At 41.1% G+C, this 19,518-nt stretch overlaps 1 protein-coding gene across 7 annotated transcripts in view; it reads right to left on the bottom strand.

Moving 5' to 3' along the window:
- agap1 (ArfGAP with GTPase domain, ankyrin repeat and PH domain 1) overlaps window positions 1-19,518 on the bottom strand; it is a 143,742-nt gene that overhangs the window by 51,057 nt on the left and 73,167 nt on the right. For 3 of the 7 annotated variants that reach the window (XM_083531804.1, XM_083531803.1, XM_083531801.1), the window contains exons 3-10: window positions 18,763-18,850; window positions 16,349-16,363; window positions 14,145-14,230; window positions 13,279-13,420; window positions 12,616-12,750; window positions 4,737-4,864; window positions 4,013-4,168; window positions 3,638-3,730 (exon numbers count right to left, since the gene is read on the bottom strand). In XM_083531804.1, coding sequence (XP_083387930.1) covers window positions 3,638-3,730; window positions 4,013-4,168; window positions 4,737-4,864; window positions 12,616-12,750; window positions 13,279-13,420; window positions 14,145-14,230; window positions 16,349-16,363; window positions 18,763-18,850 — 843 coding nt within the window. Of the gene's footprint in view, window positions 1-3,637; window positions 3,731-4,012; window positions 4,169-4,736; window positions 4,865-12,615; window positions 12,751-13,278; window positions 13,421-14,144; window positions 14,248-16,348; window positions 16,364-18,762; window positions 18,851-19,518 lie in introns of all 7 variants that reach the window. The other 4 variants (XM_083531805.1, XM_083531806.1, XM_083531802.1 and 1 more) reach the window with 2 other exon arrangements.

The following is a 19,518-nucleotide window of genomic DNA, read 5'->3' as shown; positions in this document are numbered from 1 at the left end:
CTGAAAAATGCTGAAGCAGAACCCTGGACAGTTCTGATGTCCATGCTGCTAATTAGATGACATAATGGCTTGGCTGTTAAATGGAGAGCGGGAGGAGAGCGCAGGCCGTGAGCAGCGCAGGAGGGAGCAGGGGGACATGATGTATGTAGTCCACTGATTGATCTTCTCATGAAATGACAGAGTCTGGCACCGAAAAGCTCCCTCATCCGCATAAGTATGTGTATATGTCTTGGTGGGGGCGTGTAGCGGCTCCTTATGACACTGGAGAAATTAATCCCTCGTTTACAGACCTGCAGTGTCAAGAGACTGAGAGATGCTCGAGAAAGAAGGCTCTGTGCCAAGCCCACCATGACACTCATGCACACACACACACACACTACATAAAAAGCAAAGGCTCTTTCCAATATACACCTAAACACCATTTATATACAGGCAAAACATTGCAAAACCCATTTATTTTCAGCGACCAGAGGGCCCCCCCCCCCTTTATTTATTTATTAGTTTTACCATATTCCATATTTTGTACATTATGGAGTCAAATCGTAGGCGGCGCTGGACATGCATCACGTACACAACTCTTATCGCTGTGCCAGCAAATGCCACCGAGCTCTCATTACACTCTTCCTGTCACTGCTGATCATCTCTGTAGCACAATACAGCTGTAAGCCATGCCGTCCAGCCTCCCCATCTGCCAGCTCTACTCCACACAGCCTCAGCCGTCAACCGGATGTGCACCAGAATATACGACGCGCTGCTACATAGATGAAGAAAACTCACCTCTTCAGAACCTGAACTCCTGGGAAGCAATCTACAAAACTAAGTAGCAAACAAATAAACCGCTACCATGCGTGGTTATAAAATACACAAAGCCTCAAACTGGAGTTTATTTTCAGCAGAAATGCAGCACAAAGTGTCTCCTGACATCGGAAATGTGTGATACGAACAACCAACAATGTGTAATAAGAATACCTGAGTCAGAACTGATAACACCTAGTTAATCTCTAGTAGTCTATGGCACATATCTTTAGAACCATTACTAGATACACAATCCTCAATTATATTTTATTGTTAGCAAAGTAACGTTCTTGCTGCATCATTGCTATAAAAAACAATTTGTGCATTGGACATCAAACTTTACTGCTTGTCCATTTTTAAACATGAATCAAATGTCTTTTCCTGCCATACCTGGTTCTTCCCTAATCTGTTAACACAAAAGCTGGGGACACACAATAGTAGGTCTTTGGATGTGGTAGCAATACATTTTCCCCTCACTTGAACTAGGAGACCCAAAACCTGTTCCAGCATGACACAACCTGTTCCTCTGTGCACAAAACCAGCTCTATGAAGATACGGCTTACATAAGTTGGTGTGGAAGATCTTGAGTGGGCTGTTATAGAGCTCTGACCTCAACCCTAACGAACACTCTATGGAGTGCACCCCAGGCGTCCTCACCTACACCAGTACCTGAATTTACTAACGCCCTTGTGGTTGATTGAGCACAAACCACACTCCAAAATCCAGTGGAACATCTTCCCAGGAGATTGGAGTGTATAATAACAGTAAATAAGGACCAAATGTGGAATGGGATGTTTAACAAATCAACAAGTAATTTTCCCGAATGGTGTAACCAGCTCGCTCATTCGGGACAAACTTACACTTATAAAAAACATTCATATTCGTTCTTTCTTATCACCATATTTGTGTAAATGTGCTTTGAGAAAATGTCCATTGTTTAAAGCGCTATACAAATAAAAATTTATTGAATTGAACTTCTATTCGGGATTTGCAGTACTAAAATGAAAGAGGGTCGAAACCATCTTCCGTCCCGAAAACGTGTTTGTGTTGAACAGGCCACAAGGCCGCTCTACTAGCAGTTTACAAATACCACATTCCAAAACTAAAAGAAATCAGTTTGACATGGAGCATCCTGATTTGCAACGATATATCCATATATTATAGATGATAAGATTCACAGATTAGCATCAGCATAAAAGTTACGAATTTAAATAGTATGCATGTGTAATCCGATTGATCGTTTGTAACCTATTTGTATTGGTAAAAAATTATTTATTTATATCTAATTATTAGTGGATGCATTATACTCTTGTTATTTTGAATGCGACCAATAATTTTGTGATTAATATTTTATATGTAGATTGATTTCTCGTCGCTAAACTGTTTTTTTTGAGCGTGTGTTCTCTCGGCACACGCTGCTGCTACGTGAATTTCACATAGAATACAGATTAACATGCCAGAGGTAGAGCTGCATCTTCCAGGAGACAGAACAGGAAATGAATGTCTGGTTTTATTTAATCTATTTTCTTTCCTTTTTTTGCACTACAAAGGCAGGTAGTTGGGTTGAAAGAGGCAGATGTAGAGGACAGGGGGGTATGGAGACGAATGATCCGCTGTGGCGACCCCTAATGGGAGAAGCCGAAAGAAGAAGTAGAAGAAAGGCGTGTTTGTGAAAGGGCCACGTGTTAAAAGTCAGAAGACACTATCTGTACCATACTGAATTGTATAGCATCATATTTTCTCCAATGTATCGTAATGCATTGAATCAAATCGAATCAAGCTGCAGCGTAATAGGGGTGAATCGTATCACATCGCATTTTGTAAATACATACAGCACAAAAAATTCAAGTGTAAATCCATATGCTGCACCTCAATTCGTATTATATCCCAAATTTTACGCTTATATAAACTGGACTTCAAAATTAGACTTTTAAAAAGTGTTTTTGCGTAACTAGCATTTTAATAAAGAATAAAAATGACGGCATAAGTTTTGTTTAGTGTAAAGTCAAAATTCTGAATTCCGCACAGGAGCCGTCGCTGTTCTGCCGAGACATGAATGGCGGCCTTGATGGAACATCGGGAGAACTAAAGCTCACAATTCTCCTGCAAAGCGCCTCTGTGGTGTGTGCTAACATTGCTAAAGGGTGTCAGAGGCGCACTAATGAACACAGATCTCATTTAAAGGGAGCGCTAATCAGAGGCACAATTTGTTCATTAGAAAATTACAAACAAGGCCGCCACGCCGACATGAGAGGGCACGATTAGCAGTGCTAATTACCTAATTCTTACACTCCAGTTGAGATGCGTGGCGGAGGATGTCTACCCCTCCCCCACTTCTCTCGCTCGCTCCTGTTGTTTGTGACAAATTAAAGCCAACTCAAACAATCTCTCCCAGAGCGCAGCAGGAAAGAGTGGTGGGAGATTTAAGCTGCAGTGCCAACGATCTAATCAAAGTGTTCGCCTCGGCTGGAAGAAGAACCGGGCCTTGAGGGGGGGGATGGGTCTATATGTTGACCCTCGGTCCACACTTCATTAAGGTCCTTTTTAGCTTTTTTTTCTCTCTCCCTTCTGTTCTCCACAGGAAGAAAAAAATGGAAAGAGAGACAGAGATAGAGAGACGGACAGAAATCCCTTCCCACTCCTTATCCTAATGATCTTGTTTCGATAGACAGGAGATCCCTGCGCTAACTGATGTCAAGTGCACACTTTTGCCGTTAATCAAGGAGACGGCTTCAAACAGACCCACCGTGGGTCTGAGTCCTGATCACAGGCCTCCCTGGCTCACAATGCACCGCCCCTGGACACCAATTATCGCAGCGCAGACGGCCGGGCTGGATCCTACCTGCTTAATTGGGATTGCGCGGCCGCTTCCGATACTGTCCGCTCGGCCCTCGAGTCCTTTCTTCTCCTTGTCTGGTTCGCTTGCCTTGCGAGACTGCAGAGGGAGGAGAGAACACGTTTTTTTTTTCCTCCTTTCAAAAAGCAAGCTAGCTGCTGATTTAATTCGACACCTTCATAAACTAGAGTTGCTCTCGGGTCTACTTGACCTTGACATGACCCCAGTGCTGTTTAAACCCTGGTATTCGATTTCACCCAGCAACTACACCAAAACTAATGCAATTTGTGATGCACTGAAGTATACAGACATCTGAACTAACATAATGGACTATAAGAATATGTTTATATGAACAGACATGTGCATGGGATCAGGACTGACCGTGAACAGGTTGGAGCGGCGTTTGGACTGTTTCCGGACTGGCGTGGGAGTGTTGGCCGTCTGAGGCACGTCGATGCGGAGCTCCTTCTGGCTTGTGCTGGGAGTGGAGGGTACAGAGGAGGAGTAATCGCTCAGACTGCCTCCTCCATTACTGGTCTGTCATATTGCACCGGAGAGACAGAAAAAAAAACAGGAGTCATACCTTTGATCGCAACCTACCGACAATAAAGTGCAAGCTGTGGAGTCTAATCAGCACAAAGAACATAAACAGCAAGCATGGTCACATGAAACTGCTGGGACAATGGAATGACAGAAACTGGGAATAAAGAGCTGTCACTTGTTTTTATTGTTGTACAATAGCTTGAAGATGATGTGAGGTGGGAAACACAAGTGAAGTAGCTGGAACGCATGTGACCGGATGTGAGGTGTAAATAACAGATGAGGCTTTATTGCCAATTCTGGGAATACGAGTGATATGATTTCGACACCTTACATCTATTTACCGCAGACTGACTCCTCAAGTCCACCTTTTAGATACCAAGCTTTTAACAGTTAAACCAAATTAAAAATAATGCCAAAACATCAATATGCTACTTTAATTCAAGAATACTATAATGAGTATCTGGAAATGATGTCATGACAAACACGCATTATTTAACAAGAATTCTTGCATGCAGTAGAAACAGCAGTGTGAGATGCCAAGTGCACGTGCACGTGTACTTACCTGAGCTATGTGTACCGCAGTGACGGGTGCAGCACACACAGAAGAGTGGCTGGGAGAATTAGGGAGGGACTTGCAAGGCCCGATCGAGAGCTGCTGCTTCTTCCGGTTCGCGACAATTTTCTGAGCCACTGAACATAAAACACAGCACACGTCAGACGTACAGAAGGCGAAATCGGATCTGAGACAGCCGGTGATTTAGACGGCGGGGAAAAAAAAAAAAAAAACGATTTTTACATTGACATTTTCGTTTTCCCTACTCGGACTGGTCCACTACATTACCTCTCGTAAGGAGCTGTCGAGCAGTGCTGACCCGCGGCTCTAATTTTACCATCGCTCAGCCGGCAAACCCGCGGCAAGGCCATTATTTAACTATTATAACACAGCTTTCATTACTCAAAGCCTCCCGACGAGCACTACTGGCGCAGGCGATATGGCCGTGTCAATCAATTGCTCTCCTCGAGCCCTTATTGATCAACAGGCAATCGGCCACCGCCGTGCAGCGCTGATGTTCAGCCGCTCAGTCATCTTCTCCCTAGCAGCTGCATTGATCTCAGGCTTCACCTCAAGTATTCCTCCACAGCCACAGTAGCAGAACAGATTTAAATATATTTATATATTATCTAACACGCAATTTGTAACTATATTTACGTTTATTCATCGAGAATAAAAGATTTTCTTGTTTGGCTTTTAAAAAGGGAAAAGAGTTTTCCTGGCTGGAGCAGTCCTGGGCCTGGTGAGGGTTAAAAAATCCTCAGAACTCAATTACTGTCCTCCCAATAAACATGGCCGAGTCTCATTCCCCACGAAATGAAGTCATTGTTTTAATTGGATCTATTAAAGGCTGAGCTTTAACGATGAGTCAGCCATAAACATTTACCTTCAGGTGAGAGACTTCGGTCCAAGGGCAGTCACGTCACCTCTCTCTCTCTCTCTCTCTCTCTCTCTCTCACACACACACACACACTGCTACACACTACCTCACAATTGTGTGTTTAGACACATCATGCAGTCTAATAATGATAACCTGCAACACTTTTAATCTGCACCATAGCGAATGCTTCCTTGCAGACGATGACCACCATAACTTCAATCCTTATGTCCACACCGCACCAGAAAACCAGGAAGGCTTGCAAGTCCGCCGCTATATTTTATTTTAATTGTTAAGAACACTTATGATAAGCCTGGGTTAAATATTTAAACTATTCAAGTAATGCAATTTAACTTTACCCATCAATCTCGGCTCCCGCGGTTAAGCGGCAGCCATTTATCCTGGCGGGAAAGGACTAGCGTTTGATCAGATTTATGACGCCTCGAGTCGACAAGGAAGCAAGGGATTGCTGTTTGTATTGCGCTGATTTACTCAAGGAAAACTGGTAGCATCATGAATACCCGAAACTGAAGCCATATCGAGAGGCGTACGGTGCAGTACTGCCCATCACTTTCTGTTCTTTTTACAGCACTTATACTATGTAAAGGTATACGGGAAAGGATAAAGGAGATGGGGAAAGAATGACAGAAAAAAGAAGCACAGAGAGAGAGAGAGAGAGAGAGAGAGAGAGAGAGAGAGAGAGAGAGAGAGAAGGATAAGGATAAGGAACAAGGGAGAGGGGGGGGAAAGGAGGAGCGCCCTGCTGAGTTTATTACGCTGCTATCAGGCTGCTTAACAGCAGAGTGCTATAAATATTAACTAATGAGTTGGAGGGAGCGGGAGCCTGGCAGATGATCCAACACAAAGGTCAGAAAGCTACCTCACTTACCACTCAATAATTACACCACACACTAGCATGTTAACGCCATGTGCCAACACTTACAACAGATATTAACCGCACATTAGAGTTACATCCAGACTGCTGCTATTTTCAAAGGCATGAGACACTAAAGATAACTGGTTTTTAAAAATACATGGAGGTTGCACTGGGATTTAGTAAGAAAGACAGCGTTACAGCTTCATGTTAACATGTGTAACACGCGTTACTAATGATCTCGAGAAATGTACACAACAGTGGTGACACTTTCATGTAGCAGTAAGTTTAACCCTAGTACACATGTACTTACACTACCTGAACAAATGTTTGTGGACACCTGACTGTGCTTTTTGAACATCCCATTCCACATTTAGGTGTTATAACATCCTTCATATTGTGTGGGAAGATGTTCCACTAGATTTTGAAGCGCAATTGTGGAGATTTGTGCTCAATCAGTCATTAGATGTAGGGTGAAGATGCCTGAGACGAAGTCAGCAAATTATCCAAAGGTGCTCAATAGAGTTGAGGTCAGAACTTTATTACAGGCCAGTCAAGGCCTTCCAGTCCAACCCATGCAAGTTACATCTTCATAGAACTGGCTTTGTGCAGGCTCATGGGCATTGTCATGCTGGAACAGGTTTGGGTTTCCTAGTTTAAGTGAAAGGAGTAGGTTGGGGAAGAAGCACATATAACTGGAAAAGTCAGCTGTCCCGATACTTTCGTTCCATATAGTGCAAGTTCTCAACACTTGGCTCGTGAGACGGACATTAACCATATTTTAGATTGTTAGGCATAATGGAAATGATTACATCTGAATGGCCTGCCAATACTTTTAGGTTTCACTGTCAATTTTGAAATGCCCATCTAAATATCTTCTGTTGAAGCAAAATAAAACCCCAGAAGGTAATGGTTGTAATTTTCTGGGTGAAAATGTTACATGACTATTATTTACACTGTAATCAGCTCAGCTGCACTTTCATGTTCTGTAAAACCAAAGTGCTTCCAAAAAAAATTATTAACCAGCAAAGAAGCGAAGAACTAGAGCTTCGAAATGAAAGAGAATTGTGATTTGTACTAGAGAACACTAAACTCATTAATACACATCTCAGAAGCTGACCCACAATTTCCTGATTTGTGTATGAGAAAGTTACTTCTCAGACTGAGCAAACAAGCCAGTGTTGAGAGGCCAGCGGTGAGCGATAAACAGCGACGACAACAACGAAACTAATTACGCCAATAAAAGTATATGACAGTGACAACGGCACATAATCAGAGGACATTAAAGGCCAAAGCGGAGAGGGAGAAGGAGAGGGGGAGAGGAGAGAGAAGGAGGTGTGTGTGTGGGGGGGCAGACTGCACAGCGGAGCTCGTTAGTAGTTAGCGTGCACTAACAAAGCTCTCCATCCTAGATTCTGACACCACGGCCGACTTGCTAGCAAGGGGAGGGGGGTAATTAGGATAATTAAATTAGTGCGCTGATGGACGCAGTCTGCGGGAGATGTCAAGATTCCTCACCTTTAACCAAAAACCAGACACACACATACAATTCAAATCACATCACACACAGATATAGAGTATGGAAAAAACATTCATATACAATCTTTCTCACACACACACACACACACACACACACACACACACACACACACACACACACACACACACACTGGGCTAAACCCCTGGCTGACCCTGAGTAAATAAATTGGCTCTTCATTTGTCAACTGGCCGTCCCGTAAACGCTCCATTATATAAATTTAATGCAGATAACTACTACGCCAATTATTTTTAATGGTTAATGCTCTTGTTATTCATGCAATGGCATTCCAGGATTGCTGCAACTCTCTGGCCTGCCTTATTTGATTTACAATTTGAAGCCGCTGTATTACTGTGCGCTCCACTACCGACAATGATCATTTATAAGGAGAGAAAGGCCAGCCAGGGCCGTCCTGTAGCACGGCAAGCCAAGTTTACGTGGACTTTAATGCCCTAAAGGGTTATTAAACTGATGATGACAATTGAATCAAATATCAGGAGCATAAACTACATGCAGAAAACAAGTTTATTTTCTGAGATTCGGTTTAACGTTTGCATTCTGGATGAACTGCCCCTTTATTAATGGTCAATATTAGAAGTTGAGAATTTGACACAAATATCACATGGTGAATCTTGAAGGCATTTTAACCACATATTTGCCTTGCAATTAGTATGTTTATTATTATTTATTTTTTTATAAATATTAGTATGTTTATTATTAAAATACTAATAATAAATATCCATTACATGTTATAGATTAAACAATAGGAAAACAGATGCATTTTTTTCAAAATGTTAATTTCACTCCGGAATGAATAAAGTGATAAATATAAATAGATTTTATATTTATATATATATACACACACACACACACACACACACACACATTATTACTATTACTTATATATATATATATATATATATATATATATATATATATATATATATATATATTTATATATATATATATATATACATACATACATACATACATACATACACACACACACACACACACACACACACACACACCTTCATAATTTTTCAATCTGAGTGTATAGATTGTGTATCTATATATATATATATATATATATATATATATATATATAATATAGATATAGTTATATTTAGAGGTATTTTATGCCACACTCATATCGTTAATGTCTTGGGCAATTATGTGCAATAATCTCAGTGCAATAATAATTAGTTTTATAATAATAATTATTGTAGTTTGAACTTTTCTGCCATGTGTTTTTACTGCTGCTACTGATTTCAGTTCACTTATTATATAAATAAAAATTTATATTTATAAAAAAAAATTGTTTTTATATATTTTTCTTTTAGCAACTGCAACCAAAAATTTTTTCTCAGGGGTTAATAAAGTATTCTGTCTGTCTGTCTGTCTGTCTGTCTGTCTGTCTGTCTGTCTATCTATCTATCTATCTATCTATCTATCTATCTATCTATCTATCTATCTATCTAAAATTTTATCTAATGAAAAAACATAACAATCGACAGTTTTGTGACATAAATGATCCCAGTATTGATATATCAGCACATTCCCTGACCCTAATTAGTCTATTCCAAACATTCATGTTTAAAAGACTGCACTAATATTCTTACATGAAATACATTATTTTTTTAGGCTTTCTGGGGGTTAAAAAAAAATAAAAATAAAAACCTGCAGAAGACTGGAACACACAACTTCAAATGAAAAGAGAAAGGCTAATGTGGAAAGGTTAGAGCTTTAGGATGTTCCGCAGAGCAAATAAGAGAGTAAAGATGCAGCCGGAGCACATCTAACGAGGGGATGATGTCATTAAACAGCTCATTATTTTTGTTTAAGCGTGACTCTCGCGCTGCACACAGACGCTCTTCCCTGCCTGTGGAGGAGAAACGGACCAAGACAGCATCGCAAAATTAAGGTCATGTGCGCGGTAATTACGACCGCCGTGTCGCGCTGATGCAGGAATGAACCCAAGTCAGGCAAATGAAAATTGTAAATGTGTGTGTGTGGCTGCACATGGACACACACGTGCACCCCTGGGCCAAAAAAAAAAAACCTACCGAAAGCGACACAAAACATTAAAATAATCATTCTGGTACTCGTCTATGAATTCCGCTACAGTGCATAATTAGAATGCGTGATTAATTGAGGATGATGGCAGAACAAATACGAGGAGACGGCGTCAGCAACGATAAGAAACCTAGCCTTTTCTTGTTCTCATTTGGAGCTGCTTTGATGAGCTTGGCGAATCACACAGACACCCTCCATTCCTTTCACTTTCTCTCACACGCGCACACGCATGCACACGGCTAAATTATAGCGGACTTGGCTGCGGCCAACAGTGTAATAATTAAGGGGATAATGGCTGAGCGTTTAGAGTGTAAATCTCCCTCCTGGGCCGAGGGCTCAGCACTGTACAGACCGCCAAGCTTCTCCTTCACAGCTGCCTGCAAAACTGCCATGGCCACTCAGTCACTCTCACACACACGCACACACACACACACACACACACACACACACAGACACACACAGACACACACAGACACACACAGACACACACAGACACACACACACTACATTATAGCAAAACAGACACAATAAAATCAAAACCCTTGTCAAATTCTTTTTTCCTTTACTTAATTACCCCAAAGACAGAAATCTGTCACTCATCTGCTACTGTATCTTACAGACACACACAAACACACAAACACACACACACACACACACACGAAAAAGCCAAAAAACTAAATTTTAAATCTGATTTACTCTATGAATAAGGCAGACGTTACTAGAAACTATCATTACATCAATTCCAAACCCCTACATGCTTGATAGGTATTTGTGCTTATCATGTAAAATAAGATTAGGCACTCATTTGTCGTCACTTGGCTCCCTCTAGTGTATAAAATGCACACAGCACGGTTCGATTTTACACTTTCATTTCTCCTTGCACAAATGCACTGTCGGATGCTCGATTCTTATTGGTCAGAAGGCCAGAAACTTGAAGGCATACTTGTACAAGATGTTTTTTGATGTGGCTGCTTAAAAAATAAATTAGGAGGCCCAAGCATGTTTGAGCATGTCAATGCCCCAATCGTCGGCTCCATGAAGATACAGTATGCTTTCATGGGATGGAGTGGAAGATCTCCTGCTATAGAGCTCTGACCTCAACCCTATATAGCGCCTTCGGGATGAATTGGAACGCAGACTGTACCCCAGGGCTTTTCACACTACATCAGTACCTGACTTTACTAACACCCTTGTGGCATGAGCAGAAATCTCAGAATCTAGTGGAAGTCTGAGAAAGATGGAGAACTTACTACATTCCCTGCATCTTTTGCCCACCTGACATTTGTTGCCAAAATTTGTTGCTGCCTCTAACATACACATGAGTTCACAGATGGTAATGATGGGCTAGTGTCGCTGTGAGTGAAGCAGATATCTTTCAAAGTGACCCATAACCCTGGAGTAAAACTGCACTCATTACAGATCGACATGCTTCTTGCTTGTAGAAGTAAAATCCAGCTCTAATGTTCTGTCCTGGCTCTCAACGATACACAGTAAGTTTCCTCACCTCACATTAGTTGAGCTCTTTAAAAGTATTTTTTTAAATCATACATTTAATTCTGGTTTTATGCTGCACAAATGAAACAAAAACATCTTATCCAGAAGAAGGGAGACAATCGAGAAAAAAACAAAATGGCTATATATTAAAGAAATAATCAATCATTAAATATTATTATACATCATTTAAAACATTAGTATATTCTTGGATGACTTTTCTATTATGATGGCTCTCAAAATAAGGATTCTCTCAACAGAACCCAACCAGGGTCATAGGGTCTTCAGAGCACGTCGCGCTTGTGCGGTGGGTTCACCCAGACCCTCTTACTGCAAATAAAAAGCTCTTAGTTCACCGACACATCCTGAATGTTCAGCTGTGTGTGCACGTCGTTTAATATCCGATGAATGCAGCTACGCTACAACAAGCCCCCTTACAGAGGACGGTTCGAAAGGATGAATACATCCAGAGTGAAATAAAGGCTCAGAAAATCACTCTTCATCCCTCACATCCAAGCAATGTGCTTTTTTAACTTTTGCCGTCTGGCCGACGCTCCAGAGCACCAAGCACCAAAACAGCCAGGCACAGGAAAAGTTTCTTCCCCCAGGAAATCTACCTCATGAGCACTTAAATGCTCTCCCCATTGTTCAACAAAAATATGTGCAATACTTCATTTTACTATTCTAAATCAGTACTTTTCTGTGCAATAATACTTTATTTTTCTATATATTTTCTATATGCAACAGCTTTTTATTCTTTTTTTTTATATAATTATAATTCGTTTAATTTTATTAATAAAAAAAAGTGCAACTGGAAGCTTCTGTCAACATGAGTGCAAACATACTTGGCAATAAAGCTGATTCTTATTAATACTTCTGTTAAATTAACAGTTTAAATTAATCATTTAACAGTTCTGTAAAAACCTTAAAAAAAAAAAAAAAAAAAATATATATATATATATATATATATATATATATATATATATATATATATATATATATATATATATATATATATATATAAAAAACTTACCGTCCTGAAAGACGCGCTCTATGTTAAGACCGTAGGTGGCACAGGTTTCATAGTATGTGCATCTCTTCAGGTCGTTGGAGAGTTTGCGTGCTCGCGCATCATCGATAACGCGGGGGTTAGCTGCACTTATAGCATCTGAACACAGGAAATTAGCACAAGACAAAAAAGCACACATTTACCACCAAAACCAGAAAACTAATAGGAGGTTTTGGCACCCTCTAGTGTCTGTAAGCAAACGTGTATTTTCATTCGTAAAATTTTATCAATTGGGGCGTTTATATAAATAAACATATTACATAAAATATGCAAGTGGATTATGGTTCTCTTAAAGGTAATGTGTAGGGATTTGAATAAGGCAATTCATTTAACATTAACCAATAGCGTAAAAAACAAAAACATTTGGAAGGTGCAAGATGGTGAGTTATTGCAGTACTGCAATTCAGCCAATAGAGGGAGCCACAGTACTCCCACAGATTCAGCAACATTTTAACCTCGACATTGTTTCTGGTCAGACCAGCTTCCTGCTTGTGAGAGTTTTTTGTTAAATTATTCTGACTGGAGCATTTATTTATTTTTTTTTAAACAATGCAGTTATGGAGCATAAAACATATAAAGCTCTCAAAAGGAAAATAATCCCCATAAACAACTATTATATAAACTCACCCTGAGTTCCCACTAGCACCAGGGGCACATCAGCAGTGTTGCGGTAGTTTGCCATCCGGCTATAGTAGTGATATACGGTCTGAAAGCTGATCTCGTCCTCTAGACTAAAAACAAATATCACTGCATCCACCCACAACGCAAACTGAGAAACAGGAAACAAAAAAAGAAAGCAAGTTTAAATATTTTTCTGTATAATTCATGTGTTCAATGTGCCAAAATATCCACCTCCTCCTCACTACAGAACCAAAAGTCCAGGTGATTGAGATGGATCTGCTCCGGCTCCCTGTATTTGAGCTCTCTGGGGGTGGAGGCACCAGTGAGTGTTTCAGACAGGTCGAGATTTCAACATGTCTTGTAGGTTAATGTTGAGATTTTGAGTTAGAAGGAGTTGGTTCAGGTACAGCTCCACCTCCTAGACAATTTGATTCTGTGAGCACACTGAGAAAATCCCAGTGCATCATTTCAACTGTGACAGAAAGTGAAAGAGAAGCATCTTTTAAGAAGAAAAATCCAATCAGCAGCTTCAGCTAAAAGATCATTAATGTGAGGGGGAAGGGAAGTTCATCACATCTGCGTGCCTCATTCCAGATTTATGCCGATAGTCTCATCTGGGGTTTTTTGGTTTGGGAAAATTGCTCATTTTGGGATGTTTTAGATTTGCATACTGTGATGTTAAAATGCAGAACTCATATGAATAAAGTGTGATGGTTGGTATGTCGGTCACTTGCTCAGATTGCCTTGTGATGGTTCAACTTGTGGAAGGTGATTTGTTTCGTCCGTACAGTTGAAGTGACCGCTTTTAAATTGTGAAAGAAAAGCTGTATAATAATATAAATTCATGAGAAAAGTGTGGCTGTAAGATGTACCTGTGCCTCCGGAGGGCCCCCTTCATCCCTGATAAGGAGGAGGTAGCTCTGCCCATCCACTACGATCTCCTTTTTAAAGCGTCCACCTAGAGGACAGAGAGAGCTATTCATTTGAAGAAGGGTAAAAATAGCAGATGGATAGAGTCAGATGAATAATCTAAAAATGGATTTTAAATAATGGATGATTATCTTCTCTTCTAAAACAGAAAAGCGAATGCATATGGAAATGCTGTGCGGTTAAAATGTCCTGTGGTGTTCTCAGTGAGCAGGACAAATGAAATGCAGGCCTAAGGTTTAGTTTGTACTGGAGTAGGTTCATCTGAAGCAAAAGTGCTGGTGGCCAATGAAACTCTAGCCCTTGTGTATGCTGTGAGTGGTGGCCATTGGAAAGACCAGAGTGAACGAGCGAGGAAAAAAGTGGAAGAACGTGTGTAAAAAATAAACAGCACGTGGTGTCAGTGATTCGCCTCTAGAGGCCGCTCTCGTAATGACAGCCGTTCCAGCAACAGACACAAGGGGGAAAAACTATGGGTATGGATTCCCGTTAGTTCCAACGATCAACTATCGACGCCAATTAATCTTCAAAACCTATAAATACTAACACCAATAAAAAAACAACACTAATGCGTCGGGGGGGGTTAATGCAACGCATTCAGATTGAACATGATGTTCAGAGCTCTCGTTAAGGAGGATAAAAAATGAGGACTGTGAAGTATCGGCTCTGGAAATGATCTGCAGTCTGGCAGTTTCTGAGTGTGGAGCTTAGAGCTGCTTATGGCCTGTTGGTTTTTCTATAATGACGGCTGGACTTTTTTTCTCCCCACGTGGGAACAGGAAGCAGAGTCAGGGCATGAGAGGCAAGGGCGAACACGCTGAGGGAGCGTCTATTTATAAACCCAAATACGGCAGGGAGGCCGGGATGAACGAAAGAGAGCGAGAGAGAGAGAGAGAGAGAGAGAGAGAGAGAGAGAGAGAGAGAGAGAGAGAGAGAGAGAACGTATGAAAGGAATTTATAGATACACACACTCACTAATTACAATCTTAGACAAACAAGCCCCGTGGGTGACCTCAGCTGATTTTAGATACTGCAAAGACATACGTTACACTGGAAACATCACACTGCTTTATCACTTCATCCCAGTCAATGTAAAAGAACAAGACAAACTCAATTCCATACTGTGTAAATGCTCAGCATGGACAGCTTTAATCAAGATACAAGGTTCAGAGCTAAAAGTCTCAGATCATGTAGCCCTTACCAGCACTTCTGATAATTTTACAATAATACCATGATGAAATGAGTGAAATGGAGAAAAATGGCAAATGAATGGCAAAGAACAGACCTACTGAGGAACAGTGTGAAGGAGAAAGGGAGAGACTCTGTTGAATGGATGGCGCGAGACCTCCTTTATAGTGGCTGTTTTTCCCTTAGTTCATCTGGCAGGAGCAGGAAAATGCTGCTGTGTTGGAGCTATAATAACTCTCAACCAGAATAGAGCAAAACGGTTTAATGGGACGTTTGCTATTTCAGAAGGGTACAGAGGGCAAAAACCCTGAATCTAGCCAAGCCACGAAAAAAAGAGGCTACACGCCTAAACCCGCTCCTTTTGTGTGGAAAGACTGAGCGTTCCCACAGCAATGGTGACAGACAGAATAATAAAGGAGTGATATCCACTGTATAGACAAAAGTTTGTTGACACCTAAATAAGATTTGCATGTGATTTCTGAACATCTCATTCCACATTTAGTCCCTATTTCCTATTCCCTATCCACTCTTATAGGAAAATGTTTGGATTATGGAGATTTGTGCTCATTCAACCACATAAGTGTTAGTAAAAGCAGGTACTGAGGAGGCCTGGGGTGCAGTCAGCGTTCCCATTCATCTTAAGGTTAAATAGGGTTTAGGCCAGAGCTCTATAGCAGGCTACTCAAGATCCACTTCAACCCATGTAAACTATATCTTCATGAAGCTGGCTTTGTGCACAGGGACAATGTCATGCTGGAAAAGATTTGGGTCACCTAATTTAAGTGAAGGAAATCTTTTATGCTACCACAACCAAAGCCATTCTACACAATTGTGTGCCTCCAGCTTTGTGGTAATAATTTGGGAGACCCACATATGACTGGAAAAGTCAGGTGTCCCAATACTTATGTCCATATAGTGTGGGGAAACAAGTTAGAGGTGGGAGGGAAGAGAAAGTCATTACCTGCATCCACGTCAGCTAGTAAACAGTGGCAGCCAAGGAAAGAGCAGAGAAATAAAAAAGAAGCAAAAATCAAAAGAGGCAAGCCAGTTAAACATGCACAGTCATAACAGCACAAATTAAACTTAGCAAAAAGGTTGTGTGTGCACGTGTGTGTGTGAGCAGAGAAACAAACACAGACATATTAAGTACATAAGAGAGTCTGAGATAATCGTTCATTGAGTGTAACTGCACAGTAAGGCTGTGGGTAAGAAGAGACTCAAATCAAACAATTCACATGCCATGAGGACTTTCAGTTTAGCTGAACATCATCACCTGTACAATGTGCCATGTGCCATGAGAGAGAAGGATAGCGAGATAGGGGCTAGTAAATGACAGAGTGTGAAAGAGAGAAAACTAAAAAATTAAAAGACAAATAACAGAAGAAGAGAATGACAGAAAAAAAAAGAAATTAAAGAATGGGAGAAAAAACAATGATCTAGAATAAAAAAAATGAAACAGAGAGCGAGAGCGAGAGAGAGAGAGAGAGAGCGAGAGAGCGAGAGAGAGAGAGAGAGAGAGAGAGAGGCTGTTCACACGTGTAATAAAGGAATGGGTACACAGTGGAGATACAGTTGGGCTACAGAGGAAATATAGAAAGGATACAGCATGGATACTGTAGGGATACCATAGGGATACTGTAGGGATACACTAGGGTGACTGGGGATAGTGGCTATAGGCTACTGTAGGGATACAGTGAGGATACTGTGGGGATACTGTAGGGTTTCTGAGAGGTTACTGTGGGGATACAGCAGGGTTACTGTAGGGTTACTAAAAGGATACTGTAGGGATAATGTGGGAAAACTGTAGGGGATACAGTAGGGATACTGTGGGATTACAGTAGGGTGGCTGTGGAGATAGTGTGGGGTTAACTGTAAAGATACAGCAGCAATACTGTGGGGTTTGTACGGCTGTCTCACATCAGCACAGGCTCCAGCAAATGTTTGGAGCAGAGCTAGTAAGTGGTTTGGGGGTTTGGGGTTACTACACCAAAACTGTCCCAGTCTATTTGTAAACTCAGAAAGGCAAGGATTAAAAAAAAGGGAGAGAAAGAGAACACATTTATCAGACTGGGTCAGGTTACAGAGACCGCAAGGCTGCAATTTTGTTTTTAAAGTAAGTTGTGACATAACAGTAAAAGGCAGGAAGTAGGATCAGTGGAGGAAATCAGGCACGGTTCAGCCTCTCATGTCGCCTGCTGCTCTTTTTGGCAGCGGCTGCTACAATCTTTAGCACACACACACTGACATCTTTTTTCCCCCAGAGTGATTTCACTGCTGACCACTGGTATGCAACGCCTGAGCTTTTATAGCACTGAGAGAGGCTGAAGAAAGTCAGTGGCCAGTACCTTACTGACTGACCCTGCGGCGAAAAATTTTTAAAGGGAAATTGTGTTCAATCACTGCATTACAACGCTGTAAAGCAAAAATAGAACAAAAATTCTCTCAAAAATGTATTCGCCAGAGGGTCAGCCAGTTAGTTTTCTCCTTACACACACCTTCAAGGTGCCTCATGATGGAAGCATATCACAGAGAATCTGGCTGTATGCTGCGCACAAGCACGCACACACACACACTTATACATGGAGAATATAAGCAGCATTGGAGGGAGAGAGAAAAAGAAATAGAAAAAAAGAACGGAAAAAGAAAAAGAGACAAATGTGTGTGTGTGTGTGTGTGTGTGTGTGTGTGTGTGTGTGTGTGTGAGTGAGTGAGTGAGTGAGTGAGTGAGTGAGTGAGAGAGAGAGAGAGAGAGAGAGAGCGAGATCCATCAGAGAAAGAGAGACAGGTAAAGATGTAATAGAGAAAGATGGACAAAAAGAGAGAGAGAAAAAAAAAAGTATCAGAAATAGATAGAGAAAGAATCACATGTTAGAGAGAGAGAGAGAGAGAGAGAGAGAGAGAGAGAGAGAGAGAGAGAGAGATACCAGACATACCAGAGGGTGCATAAGAGTAAGAGAGACAGGTAAAGACAAGAGAGAACGATGGATAAAAAGAGAGAGAAAAAAGGAAAAATATGCATCAAAGACAGAGAGAGAGAGAGAGAGAGAGAGAGAGAGAGAGAGAGAGAAAGACAGAGAGTAAGAGAGAGAGAGAGAGAGAGAGAGAGAGAGAGAGAGAGAGAGAGAGAGAGAGAGAGAGAGAGACATACCAGAGGGTGCATAAGAGTAAGAGAGACAGGTAAAGACAAGAGAGAACAATGGATAAAAAGAGAGAGAAAGAAGGAAAAATATGCATGAGAGAGAGACAGAGAGAGAGAGAGAGAGAGAGAGAGAGAGAGAGAGAGAGAGAGAGAGAGAGAGAGAGAGAGAGAGAGAGAGAGAGAGAGAGAGAGAGAGAGACCATATACACCACAATATCTTATTACACACTGATTACCTTCTGGGCTCTCTTCCTGAACATACGTCCCAGTCAGATACCTGTGCACCAGAGCAGACTTCCCACTGGCCAAGTTCCCCACAATACCCTACAACACACACACACACACACACACACACACACACACACAAGTTAACATAATAATGATTGTATATACGATGTGCAAAGGCAGGAGTATGCAGTATCACAGTTAATCTGGTGTAGCAGATCCGTACAGAACGAGATGTGAGCGAGTAACCGACAGAAGGACATGTAAACAACAGTGTGGTGTCACTCAGGTACTAAAACTCACTCACGCTGTCTGCAATTCAGACAGTTGTGACTCATCCACTCTCAGAGCTGTATTCATACTCGTGCGATAAGGTGTAAATATTGTTTGTATTGACTGGAGAAGCTTCCAATCTCTCACAGACCCTCAAACAGCCCACAATTTGCCCTACAGTGTGTATAGAGTAAAAATGTGCACCTCCTGAGGAAGCAACACTGTGGATTTTATGTACATTCTTTTTTTTATCGCTGTGCATCATTGCTGTCCTCATAACATGAAATGATGACTATTTATAAAAAGAAAAAAATCAAAAACATAAAAAAAAGATATGACTGACTGCATCTGATTTACTATTACTAGCTGATTGTGATCTCAAGATTTTAATCTGTGTATATCAGTAGGAGATCAGGAAGAGATCAGCAGAAAAATATACAGAGCACAGAACAGGGGAACAGAATAAGAGAACGGGGAAAAATATGCAGAGCACA

The sequence above is a fragment of the Silurus aristotelis genome (genome assembly GCF_946808225.1).
Source record: "Silurus aristotelis genome assembly, chromosome: 2".
Classification (NCBI taxonomy): domain Eukaryota; kingdom Metazoa; phylum Chordata; class Actinopteri; order Siluriformes; family Siluridae; genus Silurus; species Silurus aristotelis.
Note: the sequence above shows the minus strand (reverse complement) of the source record. Positions and strands in the feature narration are given on the sequence as shown.